We start from the raw sequence: 21,585 nt of genomic DNA on the forward strand, positions 1-21,585 counted from the left end.
TCCGTCAGGCTGCATGTCGGTCAAAAATCAAACCGTTTCAGACAGTAATGCAGCAAAACATGGAAGCCTCTGGCTCCGCCCACCCAGACGACGCAACGGTTCTCACCCAACGGGGCTGAGAGCTCCATCAAGTGTGGACTTCATTCCAGGCTCACCGGGTCCAGATGTTCTCCTCGGGTCACTGAGGTCCAGATGTTCTCCTCGGGTCTCTGAGGTCCAGTTGTTCTCGGGTCACTGAGGTCCAGATGTTCTCCTCGGGTCACTGAGGTCCAGATGTTCTCCTCGGGTCACTGAAGTCCAGATGTTCCCCTCGGGTCACTGAGGTTTAGATGTTCTCCTCGGGTCTCTGAGGTCCAGTTGTTGTCGGGTCACTGAGGTCCAGATGTTCTCGGGTCGCTGAAGTTTTTATCTGAAACCTCAAAATGTCAGAATGTGAAGCAAACCTGTGGGGAAAGAAATACACATCATGAATGAACCGTGTTAAAAAGTACAAATAAGCTACGCAAAGAACACGAAGAAATGACTTCAATGATTTGTGGATCTAACTTCAAATCCACCAGCTGGTGTTTAAAGAAATCAGTTCAGCTGAATGTGATGCTGGGCTCAGAGGAGGAGGACATGCAACCTTCTGGTCAGAGGTGGACCGCTTCACCTCAGCAACGACATTCCAGGAGGACGGGTTGAGTTCAGTCAACCTACAGGAAGGACCTGGAATGACTCGTCACAACAGGTCAAACAGGATTGAAGCCGGTTTGGAGCCAAAACTTCTGACAATCGGATTCAGTTCAGAGCAACAGCCGATGAAGCATCACATCCTTTTGCAGGCTAATGATGATAAAATATGTTTTCACAGAAAAACTGACACTACAAGGAGAACTTTTTATTTTCAGAAGAATAAAAACGTACACTAAAAATTCAAAAGACTGTTTTTCCTTTGAAAATAAAGACAAAATAAAAGCAACTATATTTTAATATTTTTATATACTCATTTGTTTAAATATTATCACCTGTTGTTGCCAGTTCTGAGGAAGATGCCGGTCGCTACAGGTGTGGCAGAGGTCCTGCGCCTGGAGGTCCTGCTCCTGGAGGTCCTGCTCCTGGAGGTCCTGCGCCTGGAGGTCCTGCTCCTGGAGGTCCTGCTCCTGGAGGTCCTGCTCCTGGAGGTCCTGCTCCTGGAGATCCTGCTCCTGGAGGTCCTGCTCCTGGAGGTCCTGCTCCTGGAGGTCCTGCTCCTGGAGGTCCTGCGCCTGGAGGTCCTGCTCCTGGAGGTCCTGCTCCTGGAGATCCTGCTCCTGGAGGTCCTGCTCCTGGAGGTCCTGCTCCTGGAGGTCCTGCTCCTGGAGGTCCTGCGCCTGGAGGTCCTGCTCCTGGAGGTCCTGCTCCTGGAGGTCCTGCGCCTGGAGGTCCTGCGCCTGGAGCCGGGTTGTGCGGTAAAACAGCCAGCACAGCCTTTAGACACAGCAGGCAGGTGATTGAGATGGCGCCATCTCCAGAAGTCTCCCAGGGGAGAACAGATGGACTAATTTCACGTTGGATTGCTTCGCCTCTGTTGCTGTTAATCATTTGGTTGATCTTATTTGTTCACTTTAATTTTTCCACTCAGAGATCAAGTGTTGTGTTTAGTTTTGTCTGTGGTCTTTGCTGACTGTTGTTCGTCCCCCCCCTCCCCCCTCCATACGTTTAGAACATACATGTTCCCTGCTGTGTTTTCTGGTTTGGTCAGTTTATTCTGCTTGTGGAGGTTAAAGTTCAGGTGAGTTTTCCTCTTTTTAGGGTCCAGTGTGTACATTTCCTCTTTGTTGAGAAACCTAAACTTTGATTTTTGGATGACTTTTGGAATGTCCTCTTTGGGAAGCCCAGTCCTGACTGCAGGCCTCGTGGTTTTACTGCTGAGATAAGAGCCAGACTGACTTCAGTGAGTAGCGAAGGGAAGGAGAAACCGCGATGGTGCGGCCCCTCAGGGCTTCCCACCGCCCAGACAAATGGACCCTCGCCGCGCATCCATCTGCTGAGCTCATCGCCACACGAAGTCACTGCTGAATCCTCTGCCCGTCGGCCATCACCATGACTACAGGAGCATGGGGAGATGCAGCAGACGGAGGGGTTGTTAGCGTGCAACTGCCCGACCACGTCCTCCATCTTCGCCGTGACCCCCGCTGTGAGAGCGAGGAAACCTTGAGGCATGAAGCGGCGGCGTCATTAGCTGTGATGCTCGCTGCCATTTTCAGGGGCTTTGACACACGATGACGCGTCCAGGAGGAGACCGGCCTGAGTGCAACCCCATCCCGCTGCAGAGAATGAAGACCAGCTCAGCAGGGCCCGGAGAACGGAGACCTGGATCGGAGGCGGATCCTGGATCTGATCCAGCATGAGAACACCTGTAGATTTACCTGACAGAGGCGGAGCAAAACAAAAGATGAGCATAACGGGCTATACCGGTTCTGTTCTGGGGACGGACCCCCCCATGTCCTTTACATGATGGGGGGGTTACACATGAGAGATGGGTGATGGCCTTGCTGGTTGGGAAGTCCTTGTGCAGCAAACCCCCTAGTGGTTACCAGCAGTACTACATCCACCAGTCACTGAGTTCCTGGTTGTCGGTCTGGTGACGTTCCCGCCATTCTGGTTTGTTTGGTTCAGACCCTCATATGATAGGAGGATGCTGTGACTGCAGTACATCCCATCATTTGATCTGAAAGGCTCTCCGTCTGATCTGACCCATAGGCTTCAGCAGTGGCGGTTTTTGATATGGGCGATGTGGGCGGTCGCCCAGGGCGGCACTTCGTAGGAGGCCGTTACATATAATGTGCTACCTTATTCAAGGAGGACGCTTTGCGCTTTTAGTTTGAAATTGCTTCAGCTGCCGACACTTAACACTTTTAGATTGACACATCAGACTCTTAAGAATGTCTTCATCCTGTTTCCTCTTCACACTTATGGTCCAAAAAAAAAAAAAGAAAAAAAGATGAAATAACTCAGAGTGAAACAACGTAAAACAGGCACATGAAAAGGAATTAGGCAGAACAAACACCCGTGCTCAACCCAATTTTGACAAAAGCAGGCAATGGGGATTATTTCCCACAATTACTTGCTCCGACACAGCAGACCCAACGCGCACGTGAGCACCGCCCTCTGCTGCAAGACGCTTGCGGCCACACCTCTTTGCGGTAGTCTTTGGAACATAAGTCAAAAAACTCGAGAGGGGAGCGCAACTCGCCGGTGGCTGAATCACACTAACAGGTGATTGGGAGTCTTTTTCTATCTGACAATCAACTCTGAGCCGCAGCTGCGCCTCATAGAGACGGAGCCGCGTGTGTCAGAGGGAAGGGAGGGGGAGGGGTTGTTACGGGGGGAGAAGGGAGGAAGCACCCAGGCGCAGAGAGCGAGAGGAGGCAGGAGGTTGCAGGGGAACGGGGGCTTTAATAAACAAAACTAAGGACACAAAACCTAAACCACTGCAGACGGCAGGCTAGAAACTCGAAACACTCGAAACGGGGAGAGCAGACTAACAAGGGACTAGAAGGGAATGACAAGACTTAAATACATACAGACAACCGAGACACAGGTGAACACAATCAGGAAGGATGGGGAACCAAAGTAAAACTCACAACATAAACAAAACAGGAAACCCTACAAAATAAAACAGGAAGTTAAACTCAAAACATGCCAGAACAAAAAGGAAACAAACTACAAGGGCAAAGAAACAGAAACCGTAACAGGGGTGGTGGGCGCAGACCATTTTTTATGGATTGAGTTTTTTTGGAGGATTTCTGCTGTTGGTGTTGCACAAATTTAGGGAAATGCCAAATATTTTTGGAGTAATCCTACTGATGAATTCTATGATTTAGTCTTTAATGTTTTATAAGACCTAAACATATTAATCACAATAAGTTTTTTTTTTAGATCTAATCCCTCTGATATGTTTCACAAAGACACACACAGGACGTCACACATTAAGAAAGTATTGCTAAAAATGAAGCAGGAGTCCATCTCTAAAAGAAATGCTCTAAAAAATGATAAAAGAGCAAAAAAAAACGGAAATATTTGAATTGTAATTTATTAATATTTCCAGGCTTTCTTTGTTTTGTTCTGCAGCATGTTCATATTTGTATAATTTTGACAGTATATACTTCTATGGAGAGCAAAATATTAAAAATTATTTAGGGTTTAAGTTAACTTGTGTTCCTGTTTTTATTCATATTTATGTTAAAAAGTTCAGTTTAAAAGTTTTAAAAGTTTAGCTTTAGTGTGTAGTTCAGTTAATGTTTATCTTCTTCGGCCCAAAACCTTAAGCGTGTTTTTAATTTAGGCCCCCTGTGTGACTGAGTATGACCCCCCTGTAATACGAATATAGAAAATTGATAGGGAAAACAACAGGATGTTGTCAAATTTTGTATATGTGCAGGGGGGGGCGCGCCTGTGGGGTTACTCGCCCAGGGAGTAAGTTGGTGTAGAACCGCCACTGGGCTTCAGCACCGTGCACAGTAAAAAAAAAACAAAAAAAAAACTGCTTTCTTTAGATGTACTAATCTGATACTACAGTACTCAGATGACCTTTTGACCTAAATCTTAAAGAAATGATCACTTAGGGCGGTGATCTTTTAAGGTGGTCCAAAGCAAAACATCTACTCAGACTTTCTAATAGATTCTCCTTTAATTCGTTCTTATTTTCCCCTTTTAACGGACTCGGTCATAAGCAACAGTCTTTTAGCCACAAACAGTTTACCTGTCGCTGACTCACAGGAGGAACCAGGTGTGCCAAAAGAAAAGGAGGAATTTTAAGAAGTCATTTTAACCCAGGTACACGGAGCAGACTGAGGAAAAAAGCAGAAAAACAGAACGTCAGTTCAGAAAACTTAATGTTTCAAAGAAACAAGAAGAACTTGATAGCACTTTATGATGGTTACTTCTGGTTTAAAACATTTCAGAAAGTATAACGCTCTTATGTGTAGTTTCCACAAATTATTCTACAATAAGTTCAAGAAATTATATTTAGAGTTCAGTAACTATGTGTATGTTTTCCACAGTCTTCATGGTCTCGATTTATAGGAAATGATCTTTATCAGCATTTACGTCTTCTCCCTAAATTCTTTATTTTAATCTGTTTTTGTTAGCAAACAGACTAAAGTAGAAAAGTAAAACCAGGCCATAAGATAGAATCAGATCAGAGCTTACTTCCTTTTACGTTCTAACTCTAAAAATCTCTCGTAACCGTTTTTGATTTGAATCTTTTATTGTTGCTCTTTTGATTTCTGAGCTTTTTTTCCCTCAAAGTTTGGCAAAGACAAAAGAATCGCAAGATAAAATACTTTTTCACGTAAATACAAAATAATTTCACACCATGTAAACAAAAAACAATTTTTAAAAAAAAGGTCATTGCAAAAGCAAACAGCTTTTTCACTGGTTGGTTTTAAAAATGGCAGCAGCAGAAAAACCAGAACTTTCATCTGAGAGGAGATTCTGAGGCTTCCAGTCTTTACGTCATTCTCAGATGTTTCAGACGTTGAGGCATCATAACAGACAATAACACATCATTTATGATCATACAGTCACTGCTGAACACAGCCGGCCTTCAGCACTTCGCCTCAGTCGTCTCCTCTCAGAGGAGCAACCGGGTTAAAGAGCGGCCTTTCTCCACGCAGCTGCAGTTTTCCAAAGCTCCGTTCAAAGTCCTTCTTGGTGCCGTTGAGCGCATCCAGACCGCCGCTCTTTACGTCATAACCACGCGCCTCCAGCTGACGGATGCGACAGCTGACGATCTGCGGCGTCAGCTCCAGAATGGTCGGGGTCTCTGTGATTTGAGACATGCTGATCCCAGCGCCGAGGAGGCCTCCGAAACGCTCAGCCAGAGTGGATTCTGGGTAGTAGAGCAGCGCCGGACACTTGAGGACAAGGTCCCGCAGCTCTGCCTCGGTGCAGCCGATGGCGTCCTGCGCGAAGGTCAGGCTGCGGCGCATGCTGTCGGGGTTCAGCTCGATGACGAAGCCTCTCAGTTTGGACAAGAGGCGCAGGAGCTCTGCTGTGCTGAAGCCCCGCCCCCTCAGGAACATCAGGTTCTGCCTCAGCACCTCTGGTGGCTTGAGGAGAACAAATGGGTTCTGACTCAGCAGCTTCTGAAGCCAGACTTTCATGTTGGCCTCCTCTCCGCCGAGCTCCAGGTAGGTCTGCTGGAGGGTGCAGACCACCTCCTGGTTCTGCTGCACCGGTCGGCTGAAGCTCTGCGGCGCGCCGGCCATGAGCTTGGTGACGACTCGCTTGTTGAGGCTGAGACCCAGGAAGAAGGCGATGTTACTCCGCTGGTTGTCCCGGTGGGACGCAGAGGTGAAGAAGGAGGCGGGGAACTTCTCAATGATCCCAACCAGGTCCCTCTGACTGGGACACACAGACATCCACAGCTCCTTCTGACTCCTCACTTGCTCCGGAGTGTGAAGCACAGCCTCAGGGTGAACTGCCAAGATTCTGGCAACAACAGCTCCTGAAGCCCCCATGTCCTTCAGCAGCCCGGCCACCTCCTTAGCGTAAGCTGGGCTCCGATGAAGCACCCATCCCTTCAGTTTCCGGACCTTCTGGATGTCCACAGAAAGGTCATAGAGAGCGTCTACGGTCTCCTGGTTCTCTGATTGGTTGAGCGTGGCACATGGGCGGACCCTGAGGCGTAAAGACGGGCTGCGCTGACACCGCAGACACAGAGATGTCGCAGCTAATCGCAACATTTCTGCAACGTCCAGCGGAGGATTCCCTAAAGAGAAGCAGAGGACGTGAAGAGGAGGAAAAACTAAAGACTGATCCTTTAGGAAAGAGAAAGGCAATCTAGAAATGAACAAAATATAAATTAAAAAGTTCAACAGAAGAAAATGACAGAGGACGTCCGCTTAAGTAAAGGCTGAAGACACTTTAACATTCTTTGATGTTGTGTAACCTTAATATGTGGAAAACTAAAATTTAAAAAAAAGTTTATCATTTCTAATGGAAAGCATAATTTAAACAACGTTGTTTTAAAAAGCAACCATATGATTCCACTAATGCTAAAAGTTTGTTTTTAAAGATTTGTTTTTTTTTGTTAAAATTTTCTTTTTGGGGTAAAATAATCAAAAGCTACTATAAACAGAGAATTATTGTGGCCACACTGTACTACTATATACTATACTAAAAGGTTTCAAATCAGACTTTTCTTGTGTGTTTATTGGAGTAAAAGTCAACTTAACCACGAATATTTTAGTTCAGTCAAAAAAAAAGATTTTATATTTTACGTGATGAATGATGTTAGTGTTAGGAAAATGAATTGTTGATGGATTGCTGACTTTTGCATTGTAACACCTCACTGCTTGTTGCACAACTTTCCGCCAACAAAAACACAGATAATGGTTTTTTGCATTGTTTCCTTCTCACAGCAGCTGACCCGTGTTTAAACATCAACCCGTATTTTGCTGTTTCACAATACAGAAACAAACACCCGCATTAAGGTTGTGCGCTCTGATTGATTTCAACTTTAAACTGGTGTTGAGACATCAACCTGCATGGGTCATGACTTTCCGCTGTCTGGTCCTGCATCTCCTGAGATGCTTCCCGGATAATAAACGTGGAGATTTGACTCCGCTGCTCTCTGCTCGGTTAAACATCATCAATCTCGCTGTCAAATGAAATCTTTAAAATCTCTAAGTGGTTATTTTTTAGTAGGGCGTGCCAGCTGCACAAAAAGGGAGACGCGTAAATCCAATTGATTGATTATCACATTCAGTGATAATATTGAGTAAAAGGCCTCACAATAGCCTATGCCTCAATAGAGAAACCTCAGGAAAAGCTACAGATTCTGACTTGATTGAGTCTAATGGGATCATCCTGGCCTCCTGCAGCTGCATGTTCGCTACGCCAGTACAGGAAGATGAAATTGAATCCATCTGGGCGTAAATAGCACTGATCCGTGTGCACGTGCATGGATGTCAGAACCTCTGCCACATGTGCATGAACTTCATAGTTTGTTATGGAAAAACACAAAGGAGTCAGACAGAGAGACGCCTTTCATCCACAGACGAACGGCAGACTTGAAAACTATCACACAGAAGAGTCTTGAAGCCTCCATCACATCCCAGCGATAAAAAAAAAAAAGTTGTTGTCATGGGAACTGATTTGATTGACAGGTTTCTCAAGCACTCATTTAGTGATGTGTTCAGTGACACTCGTATAAAAACACATTTAGTTAGATAGCAGCGTGAACTGAGACTGACTTGTTGCTGTTGTTTCTGCAGAAGCTTTACAGGTTTTACAAAATAGTCAACGATTTACAGTAGTTTATGTGCCTTTTTCGGAAGGCCTTTTTGTATTTTAAGTACAATAACTATATTCAGACAAGATAATCAGAAAAGATAAGTTAAGATCTCAGACACAGAACGGGGGGGGGGACCTCCAGGCTGTTGCAGTTTAATTAAATTTTAAAATCTGCTGTTGCACAAGAACAAGAAGTCAAATAAATTCACATAGAATGTCGGGAAATTTCTGTATTAATATATTATATGGGTAGTTTACATTTAAGGAATTTTATAAATTTTTAATTTTATAATATACAGTATTTTATTTTTTATTTAGGCTAATTGTTAGCTAGCCAGCTAACACTTGGAGAAAAGACGGGACTGTCAATAAACTGCAGGAGGAGAGATTTATGGTAAATCCACAGAGGTATTAAGAAAAAATATGTTTTTTCCATATTCATAAAATTGATATATTTTAAGGTTCAATAAGATCAAAATATTTTCAGGAAAAAAAATGAATTACCTTTAGCAGCGGTTACAGGATGTGACGTTTTGTTATGAAACTGTCTTCTTCTACCGTCATGCCGTGTTGTGAAATTTACCACAGTGACACCCAGTGGCAGTTTGCGATACTGCAACAAAAATTAAACACAAACATCCGATTCTCAGGTTCTTCAAAGAATATTAAAAAAAATATTGTAGACAAATTGATTTGTGTTTTTGTTATATTTACCTGATTTTTAAAGCTCATCTTTTCTTTATCCCCAAATGTCCGGAAACCAAATAGTTTAGAAAACCCCTCCATCTCTAACAGCAGTCGGTCTGCCTCTAAACCCTAAAGCATACAAAGCCCCGATGAGTGTAATCAGCACCAGGGCCAATAGAGCTGAACATGCTGAGAGTGGCTCGCAGTTGGTGCTTAATCATGATGGTTGATCACCAACTCTGCAAGCTGTTTCCTCAGCGCAGGAGCTGCTGCCACTGAGGCATTTTCAGGGTTCACTTTAGATTACACACAACTAAACACACCATCTCCCTTGAAGGGTGGAGTTAAATGTTTATTTTTAGCAATATAATATATTATTAGGGGCGATTTTTTTTCTTAAAGATACCTTAAGCCCTCATGAAGAGCAGAGGAGCTCTCTGCTCTGTTCTTGGACTGCAGGAGGAAGCCGGAGTGCTCAGAGGGAGACCATGTGGACTCAACACAGCTGGGATTTGAACCAGGACAAAGCCATGAGGAGAATGTGCTTACCACTGCACCATCAAATGCAGCTTGACATGATCATTGAAATTGTTGGTGTGTGGCATTAGATTCATGGGAAAGATAATTGTTATTTCTTTTCATTCTTTCTTTACAAAAAAGACAAAGTTCTAGCTACGTTAAAATCAATTCATCATTCTTTGATTCTCAGTCAACCTCTGAACTGTTTTTATGATGAGTTTGAACAAGGCCAAAATGAGCAGAGACACAAAAACAACAACCAAACTTGGCAAACATCCAGTTTCTGATGAGTTTCCCTGAATAAAACATAAAACACGTCTACAAACCAAAGTGTTTGGTTGCCTCACTCTCTGAAAGCTGGAAATGGTGCATAAAGGTGAAAGGCATGGCAGTAACCAGGTTACAGCACCGACAACAAAGTTCTCCCCCCTGCCAGCCCATTTCGCACGCAGCCTCCTCCATATCCTCACAGGAACTATAGAGGCTTTCCCACAGTATGTTTCACTGCTCTTTATCCACTCAGGCCAGACATTTTTATGTCCCCATAGACTAAATGTCCTAAAGTGAGACAAGCACCTAACTTTTCACCGGCACAGGTGCGGGGATTTCCAGGAGGTTACCACAGGAAGGAACAATCAGTTCAAGGACAGAGACTTTTACAACTTTGCGTTGTTTCCCTCCTCAGACACGCAGCATTTATAGATTAAGCATTAAACGAGGGAGTGACATGAAACACTCGAACAAACGTCTCAATCCTGGACGAAACAAAGGAAGTAGTTCTGCACAGATTATACTTGTTTTTTTGTGTCGGCATTTCCTTGTGCCAGACAGAGCTGTCTGAATGGAAACTAGATATCAACGAAGGTGACGAAAAGGGCAGATTTGCAGAGGCAGGTTCACCGACTGGTTTGTGGCTGCGACGCCTCTCTCTTCACAGTCAGACGGTTTCAGTTTAGAGCCTCTCAGCTGGTTTAAAATGAAGAAAACAAGTGAAGAAACGTATTTGAATGAAATCAGAAATCAGATTACGGAGGAGCAAAGAGCGTGGTTCACACTTTATCTGCTGCATCCGGATCCTCACTTCTTTGTGAGGATGTAACTGACACTGTAGATTAAATCCAAACATTTCTGAACAGACACTGGTTTTAGAATACAACAGAGACAGACATCACCCTGACAAGATCAACCCTGTCAGCTTATTATCACCCGAACCATCTGAACCAGCTCACGTGGGTCTGTTTACTCAATAGGAGTGATGGCACAGAAAACATTTACTGCATGCGTTTGTGCACTTCGGCCTGCTTGCATGAGGTTCCAGGAGGTTGGCAGGTAAAACACTCCCTCCAAAAGGCAGGCAGGTGTCATGTGATTGTGACCGGACACGCCCACCGCTGACAGGAAACATGCCGTTCATTCCCCGTCACCTTCAGTGAGTGAAGCGGCTGCCTGTCATTACATGCAGGTGTACTGGCTTTGGGGATTAATGCAGTTGAACCTGCTCCTGTCTGTCACTCCTGACGCCGCGGCTTCTGGATCTCTGCTCGGCTGAGAAGGTTTCTTCAGATCTGCTCAAGATCAGGACGAGGAGGCATGTCACCAGTGGAGGCGGGGCAACAGTCGAGGTGCTTTCATTGAGCAGACCCGGTGAGCTCAGCTCCCAGAGAGGCCTGGCAGAGACGGACAGCATGACCTGCGTCGGGTTCCTGCTCCTCCCGCTCCTCCTGCTCCCTCAGGTGAGCAGCACGGAGCCGGTAAAAGTGTTCAGGGACAAGGACAGCCCGATAGGGATGGGGGACTGTTTTGGAGCCGACAATTTTGTGGCCTATAGATCTGCACCGGGGGGGCTCCAGCTGATTGCCAACTTCTCCGAAAACAGCACAGCTGTCACCCCCCCTGCAGACCTGCGGGGACGAATGCTCCTCCAGCAGAGAGCAGACCTGCTGGGGCTGTTCATCCACAACCTCACCAACCTGGACTCCAGGATCTACGTCAGCGAGTGCTGGAAGGACGGGGAGCTGATCACCAACGTCTCCGAGCAGGTCCTGGTGTGCCAGCAGGAGGCGGCGCTGGTGCAGCCCGTGGTCAACGAGGAGGGCAGAACCACGCTCCAGTGCAACATCTCCATGATCAATGCGGCTGGGATTTCCCTGCACTGGTACTGGGAGACCTTCCCCACCTACGCCCCCACGCTCTTCTTGGACAGCGGCGTCTCCCTGGAGCCCCTGGCGGAGGAGTTTCAGGGGGTTTTGGAGGTCAAGGAGAACGCCACGACCCTTTTGCTCGACCCCAGCTTCCTGCGCAACAACCCAAAGTTTTACTGCGTGGTGTTCAGAGACAGGGACTGCCTCCGCTTCCAATACTTCGACCACGACGACGTCACCCAGAGCTGGAGCCTCTTTCTGTCCCCAGGTGACAACGCCGTGCTGCACTGTCCCGTTTACGGCAGCCAGCAGAAATGGGAGACACCCCTGGGGGACATCAGCATCGACAGCACGGGGAGCAGTGATCTGTACCTGTCTCCAGAGGAATCGAACTTCTCCCTCATCATTCCCCACGTCACTGAACAGCACAGAGGGAAGTATTTGTGCCTCTCCTCTTTGCTTCAGATAGAGTACTCTCTCTTTTATTGCCCCTCCAAAAAATCCCACACCAAGATTGCTGACCTGGGGGGTAAAATCTCACTGGAATGCAAACATGGTGAGGTCCAATCCCCCAGAATTCAGTGGGAGCGCCAAGTTCTGCCGGGCTACTATGAACCCATCTGGGAGATGGAGAATGGTCTGGTTCCCCTTCCAGAAGACCTGAAGGGCAGAGTGAACGTGGTCGGAGCTGGAGACGTGCTCGTCATCTCCGATCTGACGGCGAACGACTCGCGGGCGTACCGCTGCGAGGTTCTGACGGAGGCCCAGTACGAGGACACCTCAGAGGAGTACGATGACTACGAGTACTCGGACGAGGAGGTCATGTGCCTCTTCAAAGGAGAGTTCACTGTGGCCGTTTCAGTGCAGAACAGCAAGGCTGGGGAGGGTGGGCACACAAATGTCCCAGCGTACATGGTGGGGGTCATCGTGGCTGGGCTGGTAGTGGCTGCTGCAGTGCTGATCATAAAGAGGAAACAATTTTCAACTAAACCAAAAGAAAGTTCTGCTTGTTATACAAAATGCAGCTCTGACGCCTAAGTCTGACCAAGAAGGTTTTTGAAGTTTTCGCTGCTCCGCCTGTTTGTGTTTTACATTTTTTTACTATTAAATTGGACAAAAATGCCATTTGGACTTTGAGGTTTCTTTTACTTTTTCGTGAAACAAAAGACACGTTTTTCTGTCGTCTGTGCATCAACATGAGAACCAAAAATAGTGCCAAAAGATAATTGTGGATGTTGCTGACATGTTGTTGGGATTTGACAGCTGCTGATGACTGAAAACCAGTCGCGCTGCTCTCCTGTCAGCGAGGGAAAAACTGCAGAATGAAGGAAGCCGCAGACAAAAATACCTGATCTCTGGAGGCTCCGGGAGCTTTAAAAACAACCTGCAGATGATGACACAAGAGAGTTGGTGGATCAAATCTGACGGTTCTGGGGTTTTTTAAGTTCAGCGTGAGAAAATCACAGAACCATGAAACCATTTAGAGCTTTTTTTATTAATCTTTAACCTGCAGCTTTTTTTACGCGTTGCTGTTTGCAGCACAAGAGTCTCTGAAGGAAATGCTGTTCATTGGTAAGTTTGAGTCATTAGAGCTGAAGTATGCGTGTGCCGCACAACAGGTTAAGTGCATCCTCTTCAGTCACTGACAGCAGCTCCTGTCAGAAAATTGAAATGTAAGTTCCTGTTGAAAATCGTGGTTTTATTATTTTTTGAACGACACAAACATCTTGAAACCTGAGATGCAGCCGCGGGACTCAGTAATGAGTTTCCTCTGTGGGTCAATCGGGACGCCGTGTCTGAGCTTTTTTCGTGGCGTGTGTTGTTGTTACAGCGCTCATCGGCTCCACAGAAGGGAAGATTTCTGCAGCTTGCTTTGCAGAGTGATGAATGACGACAACCGAAACTGTGTCTCCAAAAGATCAACATTAAAGGCCTGGAAGTTCCTGCAGCCAAAAAGAAAAGATCCCACTGCCACTCTGATGGAAACGGTGTTTTTTGTGTTTTTAACATGTTCTTGTAGAATTTTTTCTGATGATGGAGGACACAGATAAAGACATTTAAGCTCCAAATTGCATATCTGAGTATTTCTTCAGTCAAATCATTGGGATTCAGAAGCAGGTAGAAAAAGATCATATTTGTGACGTAGAAAATACGCCGGACTGCTCGCCATTTTTGTTTCACATGTAAGCAGAACGAGGGGAAGAGGGGCGGGGTTGCTCCACTCCAACTCAGAGGTGAATTTCTGATGAACTCCTGCCGCTCTGCAGAAACTATGTCCAAGAAAACGACACAGGATTTAGGCTAAAAACGTCATAATCATGTTTCAAAGACCACTTTGAAAACACATCAAAAGATGATCAGAGTGGAACCTTTAGCTGTTGTTTTGTGTAAAATATATTTCATAAAATGAAATCCATCAAAGTAACTGAATGTTTGAGTGATGCACCTCAGAGCCAGTGCATCCATTTGTTATTGTTTCGCTTCAGAAACAGAACTAAAGGATTTGGGGGGGTATTGACTAGAATTGCATTGACACAGGCTCAGTTGTGCATGACAGAAGGAGTGACAATGGAGCTGGCAAACGGGCTGCAGCAGCTGCAGGTCATGCTCATTGAATCGGCGTGACACAAACATTCATGGCAGAAAAACCCTTTTTTTTAGTCTGCCTGAACTTTTAACCGCAGGTCACGAGTCGTGGTCTCAACCCGACCTTTTAGACTCCGTCAAAGCCACAATAATAATAATAACAAACTTTATTTCTATAGCACTTTTCAAATCAAGATTACAAAGTGCTGTGCATTTAACGTAAAAGAACAGGATTAAAAACAGTATTGAGGTGTTTGACACTACGACAAAATAAAACACAACACACACACAAAACAGTGATGGCGGTGAAAATCAATCAAATCACTAAAATCAATAATATCATACGTTTAAATTTATGAACCAGTAAAATCAATAAAAGCACGGCTATAAAGGTAAGTTTATAAAAGAGATTTAAATACTTGTCAGGACTCAGCGAGCCTGATCTCTTCTGGAAAACCGTTCCAGAGTGTTGGGGCTCTCATAGCAAAAGCCCCGTCTCCCGTGGTCTTCAGTCTGGATTGTGGGATTGTTAAGAGGCCTTTTGCTAAAGATCTGAGATTGTGACCAGGTACATAAGGAATGAGCAGATCAGCTAGGTATTTAAGGGGCAGAACACGGCGTGCTTTAATGGCAATATTTAAAGCCTTAAAAAACGTGAATCACACGTTTTAGACAGGAGAGGGGTCATCCCCTTTAATCTGTATATTTGCCAGAAACAAGGTTTGACCAGCGCTTTGACACGTGTCTCCAAATTCAAATCAGCATCAAAGATCCCCCCCAGATTTCTGCACTTTGGAGAAACATTCTTAGACACAGACTCCAACTTCTGAGCTGATCCAAAAATAATGACAATCCCATTTGTCCATCAAAACCGCACTCAAGAATTGATATGCAGCGGTGGTCGTGCTGCGAGCTCCAAGGCCTCAGGAACACCTCTGCGCCCCCCCCGGAGTAACACCAGGTCCAGGTCTTCTGTCATCACTGACCACACTTTACATGCAGCCTTCATGATGCACGAGGCTGCAGGCAAAGCCATCACACATGCGCCGCACGGAAACCTGCCTGTAGTCCAAGAAGTTATTAGAAAATGAAAAAAAGTCTGTTTTTTCACCCCCTCCCCATCCAGGGTCTGCAGGGATGAGGTGTGCCCCCCCCCCATGGGGGGCCCATGAAGCAGTGAAACAACAACCAAGACAACAACCTGTCTGCTGCAGTCGGTGGCTGAGTGAAACAAACAGATCCGTCCAGTTTTCTTCATCCAAACCCTCCAGCTGTTCCACATTTGATTCAGATGAGACGACTGTTTCCCCTTCGGTCAAATCAATAAATCACACAGGCAGAAACAGAAATCCTTTCTGTTGGAATGGCTTTACTGCAAATCAAAGCCTCAGAGGAACTAAAAAGATGAAGAAGCGCCACAGAGATTCAAAAATGAAACTTATTAGGAGGCTTTGCAGTTACACTGTGACAAAGACTTTTATTTTGGCAGTCGTCAGTTGTTCCTAATGCACAGGAGGAGGAGTCCGACGAAGAACCTGCGCATCAGCAGGCGTGGCTACAGATCCAATCAGAGCAGAGCTGTCGGCGTTTCATCCGAACCGATCAGACAAACCCGCCTGAGACTTGCATGATCAATCTGAAGATAAAGGAGGAAAAACCCATTTGAGGGGGGGTCACTGATCGCTTCATACAGGAAGGTCAAACATGTCCAAAGCAGTCAAAGTTTTCAATCATCCTCATCAAAAACTTCTGTTTAAACTGTTGGAAATAAATGTTTGTGAGTCGAAATCCGACTGTGATCTGGAAAAATAAAAAGAAACGTTATGAATCTTATCAGCATTTTCCGGTTGAATAGTGTGAAAGCACTGAGAAAAAAGGTTGAAAAGTTTAGAATATAAGATATTTCTCTGTTGTTAGGAGTGAACATATCTGCTAGAAGTATTTGTTTTGGTTACATTTCTTAAAATTAAATGTTAAAACTCGCTACAATCCTCATATTTAGTACAGATATTAGAAAACTTATGTCTTAAAAAAAGAGTTTAAAGTGGGAACATTTATACACTTCTTTCCCCAAAAATGTTTACTTTGAGCTGTAGAAAAGTCAAACTATTATCTTTTCTAACCTATAATCATGGTAAAGACTAGAACGACTCATTTAAAGGTACATTTGTCGTATTATGTAAACGTAAATCTACGTTTCCTCACAAACTTCTGTCCTGCTGTTGTTCTGCATTTATTGTGAGTCAAATGAAAGTTTCCAGTTTCCATAAATTGAGTGAATCTGTCTCTTGAAATAACCTTCTGCTTTTGGAAACACTTTATTTTTGCCTTGCATTCATCCTCAGTGCATTAAAATGAGCTTCATCCACGTCTTCATCACTTGTTTTCCCCTAAAGACCTTCAGGAAGTCTTCATCCCTTCATGCCTCCACACTTCTGCACTGCAGAGCGACGTTCCTCGTCTCACTGACGTCCTCTTCCTCCTCCTCCTCCTCAGTCTCTGACCTTTAGGGGTCACCGCCCTCTTCTCACGCTTTGATAACATCAAACATCGGCTCGGGTCCAGGTCCAGTCAGGAGTTCGTCTGTTGAGTTCTGCGTCTCCAGACTTTTCCTACATTCAACCCTGAAAGACAGAAGAAGAAGAAGAGAAGGTCTTCCTCCAGTCAGAGCGCTGGCATGACTCAGCAAAAACTGACTGAACCAAACAATGCACGAGTCATGTGGGAAAGTATTTCAGGCTGTGGGGTAACGGCCTGCAGCTTCAGAACTCAAACCTTCGTCCTCCGAACCCAAAATGATCCGACTTCCTCTTTAAATCCAGGAATTTGGTTCCTAAATCTGCAGTTTGACGATTTATGACGACGAACTAAATGTGGTTTTCTGTCTCACAGAAGTCTCTTTTTTTTAAGCTGTGTGCGACGCAGTCGTTGGTTTTTACCCCTAACTGGATCACAGTGCGAAATGAAGTCAAGTCATTCGCCATTATTCCAGGATACGGCTGTCGCCATGTTGGAGCCAGTTGTCCTCATCGGATTGGTGCAAGTCGCTCTGAGTCGCTGTTTCTATGGAAACCACTCTCTCCAGTCAGGAGTGAGCTTGTTAGAGGGCCACACCCCTTCACCTAATCCAAATTCAAATTAATTGTATTTTTTATAGCACCTTTCATGTAAAGAACACAGCTCAAGGTGCTTTACGTCTGTCACTCGAACGTTCGATGTGACTCCGCCTACTTTTATTGAGGCGCTGATTCAGAGTCAGAATGGTTCTTCTGACCAGTAGAATGACTGAGTCACAGCTGTTCGCTTCTCTATAGAAGTCTAGGTGTGATTCCCGTTCAGATGGAAGTGTGATCACGTCTGAAACATGCTGCTGTCAAACCTGCAGGTTTCTCTGTCGCAGCTTGAGAATGCAGGACAGGTGTGTTTTTTTTTGTTTTTTTTTTGGGGGGGGGGGGGGGGGTCTAGACTCCCCACACAGTCAATACTGCAAACTGTTTTCCTCAATGAGCCTGTCATTCTCACTTTGCCAAAAATACCATTTTTTTTCTCCGACTCTTCACCTGCTGCTTTACGGAACACAGTCCTAATTAATCCCCCCCCCCCCTCCCGGTGAACACCCCCCTGAAGAGTTCCAGCCTTCATAAATAAAAGCAATGATTTGCATGTCTGTCATCTGACTTTGAGCCTCTCTGCTGTATCTTGCAGAGATTTGGGGTCTCTGCAGTATTTCTGGCCGCTCCCATCGAGCCTCCATGCTCGCCGTGACGCCAGCACATCCGCAGGTGAAGCAGGTTTTTCTGTTGGAAAGGATCAGCCGAGCTGGTTGGGAACGAAACGCTGCGGCTGTCGTGAGCAGATTGAAGGGGCAGATTCCCAAAGTGCCGCTGATTTTTCTGTAATTGTTTCCATCAAAGCAGAGACGCTTTTCTTTCTTTACCATCCAGGAAACTTGCCAGTAGTTTGATTTTCTGTCGTTCCTCTTTGGCTTCTGGTGGGTAATTTCACATCTTCCCACTAAAGGTACATTTAAGCAGCACACATGCTTCAGCGTGACCTCCTTTATGGAGAAAAAAAATACAGTTGTGTTAAAAAATGAGAAGGAAAGGAAACGCAGACAAAGTGGGTCTTCCATTATTTGCCAGCTTGCTTCACAGGGTTGACTGATGGAGACACAGATGTAGAATCGGAGCAGCTGTTGGAGGCTCTCAGGTGTAATTAAGAAATGGCTGGGTGACACAGAGAGGCCCCGGGGGGCCAAAGCCAGCACAGAGATTTCTTCACACCTCAGAGAGCAGCAGGATCCGGCACAGGCATCCTTCTCCTTGTTACAGTCACAGACTCTAAATGGATCAGCCTAATTGCCGCAGCATCTCTCAGACCGTCTGTGTGTGTGGGAGGCTGCGGGACAGCGGCGAGGTTGTTCGGCGTGTGCCGAGCTCAAGTTCAAGGCTGGCGTTCCAGAGACGGAGCAGAAAGAAAGATGAGATTGTAAACAATGAAATGGGTGAGGAAATTGACAAATTGTTGCTCTGCGAGTCTCACTGTCACTTGGGCTTGTTCAGCTCTGCAGAAACTGAATACGTTTGTGTCTCTGCTTTTCGTCTCTTGGTTATCTGGTCCACATTCCCACAATGCAACAGTTAGAATTCCCAAATTCCTGTTGGAGCCCCCCTCTGCTGCTTCCAGGACCCCTCATCGTCTGTCCGACCACAGGAGATCCAACACGTCTGGACTGTTCTCTCGGGAGGCCGGGGGTCATTTACCAGACCTATTACCCCCCACTACCACCCCCCAAAGCAATGGCTGCAGCCTGTGAGGCAGAAACAGTTGGTCTGCTAAAGAGCTGCAGAGGCAGAGCGGCCGCCTCGCTGCTGCTGCTCCGTCACGGAGGCTGAGATGCTTCCTGCTAATGGTACCAATTATGCGCCAGAGAGCACAGTTGATGGGATACTTTGGAGCCAATATGCTGCGGGGGAAGGGCTGCAAAGGGAGGGGGGCTTCAGACCGCCAAAGATGGATGGGGGGGACATGAGCCCCTCGGGACCCTGCCTCCCCAAAGATGATCTTTGGAGACGTGCGCCTGGATCACAGCCACAGAAGGATTTATGAGAGCTATTTTCAGAAGCCGATCAGACGTTCTCCATGAAACCGACTTCCAAACCGTCTCAGAGGCTTTAGGAGGTTTGATGTGACGTCCGTGAGCTTAAACTCTGCTGCTGTTGCAGCTGCTGCTGCTGCTGCTGCTGCTGCTGCTGCTGCTGCTGCTGCTGCTGCAGCTGCTGCTGCTGCTGCTGCTGCTGCTGCTGCTGCTGCTGCTGCAGCTGCTGCTGCTGCTGCTGCTGCTGCTGCTGCTGCTGCTGCAGCTGCTGCTGCTGCTGCTGCTGCTGCTGCTGCTGCTGCTTCTGCTGCTGTAGCTGCTGCTGCTGCGATCTACGCAGACTTCAACATCCTGAATGAACACAAACACTGGAGGGAGGGGAATTAGAAAGTTTAACAGTTTTGTGAGGACATCAGTCCAAACAGGAGGAAGTGATAACGGAATTTTAATGAAACAAAAAAAACCAAGGACGTCTGATTTCCACTGGAAGTCCTGCAGGCCCCTTACCAGTAAGAAGGCTCCCCCCATGGGCAGAGTATCTTTATTTCTGCCATTGGGGTAAGAAAAGTTCTAAACACCGACATGTTTTGTTAAACTCCAATTATTTTGCTTTGGAAAAACTTTCTTGATGAGATTATTCTTCTTGACTTGACTTTCTCGTCTTCGACCACAGAAACTGGAAAGCAAAAGAATCCAACGAGTCGGCTCCCAAGAGAGAAAGCTGAGACGAGGAAACAAAGAGACTTCCAACACAAGCAGCATCTCCCAGGGGTCCCGCAGAAAACCTGAAGACCTGAGCAAGACGTGCTCGTCTGGGAGGGGGCAGAAGCAGGTACGAGGTGGTGAACAGGTGAGACGGACGAGCTTTGGTTACAGGAAGCAGGAGGAGAGAAGAAAAAAGATAGAAATCCGACCCAGAAGGCTGAGAAACAGGAAGAATGGACCTGTGGAGGAGGAGAAACAACCTTTCAGCCGAGCGCATATAAAGTTCATGAAAGGGTTCTTTTGGCGGGAAAATGGAAATCTCCTTTCACACCACGCCCACCCACCCAAAAAAACGCAGAACAAGCGTTACCTGCAGGGAGTTTGGAGGAGAATCTCTGAATGAGCCTCAACGCCGAACATTTAACCACCTGGAAAACAGTCTGACCGCGCTCCTCAACAGTGCAGGGAGTAATCCATTACAAATGTAATAGATTACAAGGTCGGAATGAACTTCCACAACACTGTTATAAGAACTTTTATGGTTAAAAGGTGATGTGATCAGGATATTGAGGGATGTAAAGGTGAAGAACGGTCGATCCTCCCATAGCTTCTGCCTTTTTCACAGGTTTATTAAAAACACCTTTTTTAAATAAATCCCTGCAAAGAAAAGCGCAGACGCTGTTTTGTGGAGCCCCTAATCCCTGCAGCGAACACGGCTGACAGGCAGCAAACACCAACAGCTTCAGGACACGGATGACTGGTGTCAATTTCACCAATTTATTCCATCCATGTCAACAAGCTTCCTCCTGTTTTTGCTCAGCAGCTTTCATTAAAATGTGACAAAGACTACGAGACACTGAAGATTCAGCTCCATTCAGAGGCCCGTTGTCTCCTTCAGACCTGTTTAGGAACGGCGTGAAGGACAGGGAGGCCGTGTTCCTGCACCCGTGGCGTGCTGACACACAGGTGTGTGATCCTCAGGTTAACCTGTGGGCGTTCAAACCATAGATGTTCTATTTCAGCTTCTAATAAAATACCAGGAAACTGCCTCTTTTTTAGGGCTGCTGTTGTATGCTCCTGATGTGAAGCAAGACAACACAATAATTAAAGACCCCTCCCTCCCTGAATGCCTGCACTGCACCCAGGGGCAAATCTTTTGCCCTGCTTCGGCAGCAAAACTCACCACATACAACATGGCTTTTTTAATACATTTTTATAGAGAAACAAAAATGTTCAGGACTGAACACAAGTTTGGTGTTTAAAAAACGTCTGTCAGTTCTGCTCGGGTGGGGGCGGGGCTGCAGTCCAGGTGAAGTTATATATTTGACTGCTTATTTGAAAAATACATTATCAGCTGATTTATTTCTGATGTTCTTTTCTATTCTATTCTATTCCATTCAAAAATGTCAGGAGGCTTTGGACGCAGTGACTCAAAATTGCTAAATTTGTTTAAAATTCAAATCAAATTAAATAAATCTTTTTGTATTTTTGTATTTAGTAACACAAAGTGCCGTTCACCAAAATAAATAAATAATGACATTTAAATATGGAGGCGACCCCCCCACACCTCCTATCCTTTCAACC

General features: G+C 45.8%; 1 protein-coding gene across 1 annotated transcript; it reads right to left on the reverse strand.

Annotated features, from left to right (window-relative positions):
- Nucleotides 1–4,881: 4,881 nt before the first annotated feature.
- On the reverse strand, nt 4,882–9,122 carry mterf2 (mitochondrial transcription termination factor 2). Its single transcript, XM_078949431.1, has 3 exons — nt 8,980–9,122; nt 8,770–8,878; nt 4,882–6,739 (listed from the first exon to the last, which is right to left on the reverse strand). The coding sequence occupies exons 1-3, from the start codon at nt 9,049–9,051 to the stop codon at nt 5,586–5,588; spliced, it is 1,335 nt and encodes a 444-aa protein (XP_078805557.1). The 5' UTR covers nt 9,052–9,122; the 3' UTR covers nt 4,882–5,585.
- Nucleotides 9,123–21,585: the final 12,463 nt, after the last annotated feature.

Source organism: Oryzias latipes, chromosome 6 (genome assembly GCF_053564925.1).
Source record: "Oryzias latipes strain Hd-rR chromosome 6, Olatipes_Hd-rR_3.1".
NCBI lineage: Eukaryota > Metazoa > Chordata > Actinopteri > Beloniformes > Adrianichthyidae > Oryzias > Oryzias latipes.

Bases quoted from the DNA above. Each gene is read 5' to 3' on its own strand.
- mterf2 (XM_078949431.1), bottom strand. From the start codon at position 9,051: ATGGAGGGGTTTTCTAAACTATTTGGTTTCCGGACATTTGGGGATAAA. The intron at 8,879-8,979 runs GTAAATATAACA...TTTTTGTTGCAG, and splicing joins AGATGAGCTTTAAAAATCAG to TATCGCAAACTGCCACTGGG. The intron at 6,740-8,769 runs GTAATTCATTTT...GCTTCTCTTTAG, and splicing joins TCCTGTAACCGCTGCTAAAG to GGAATCCTCCGCTGGACGTT.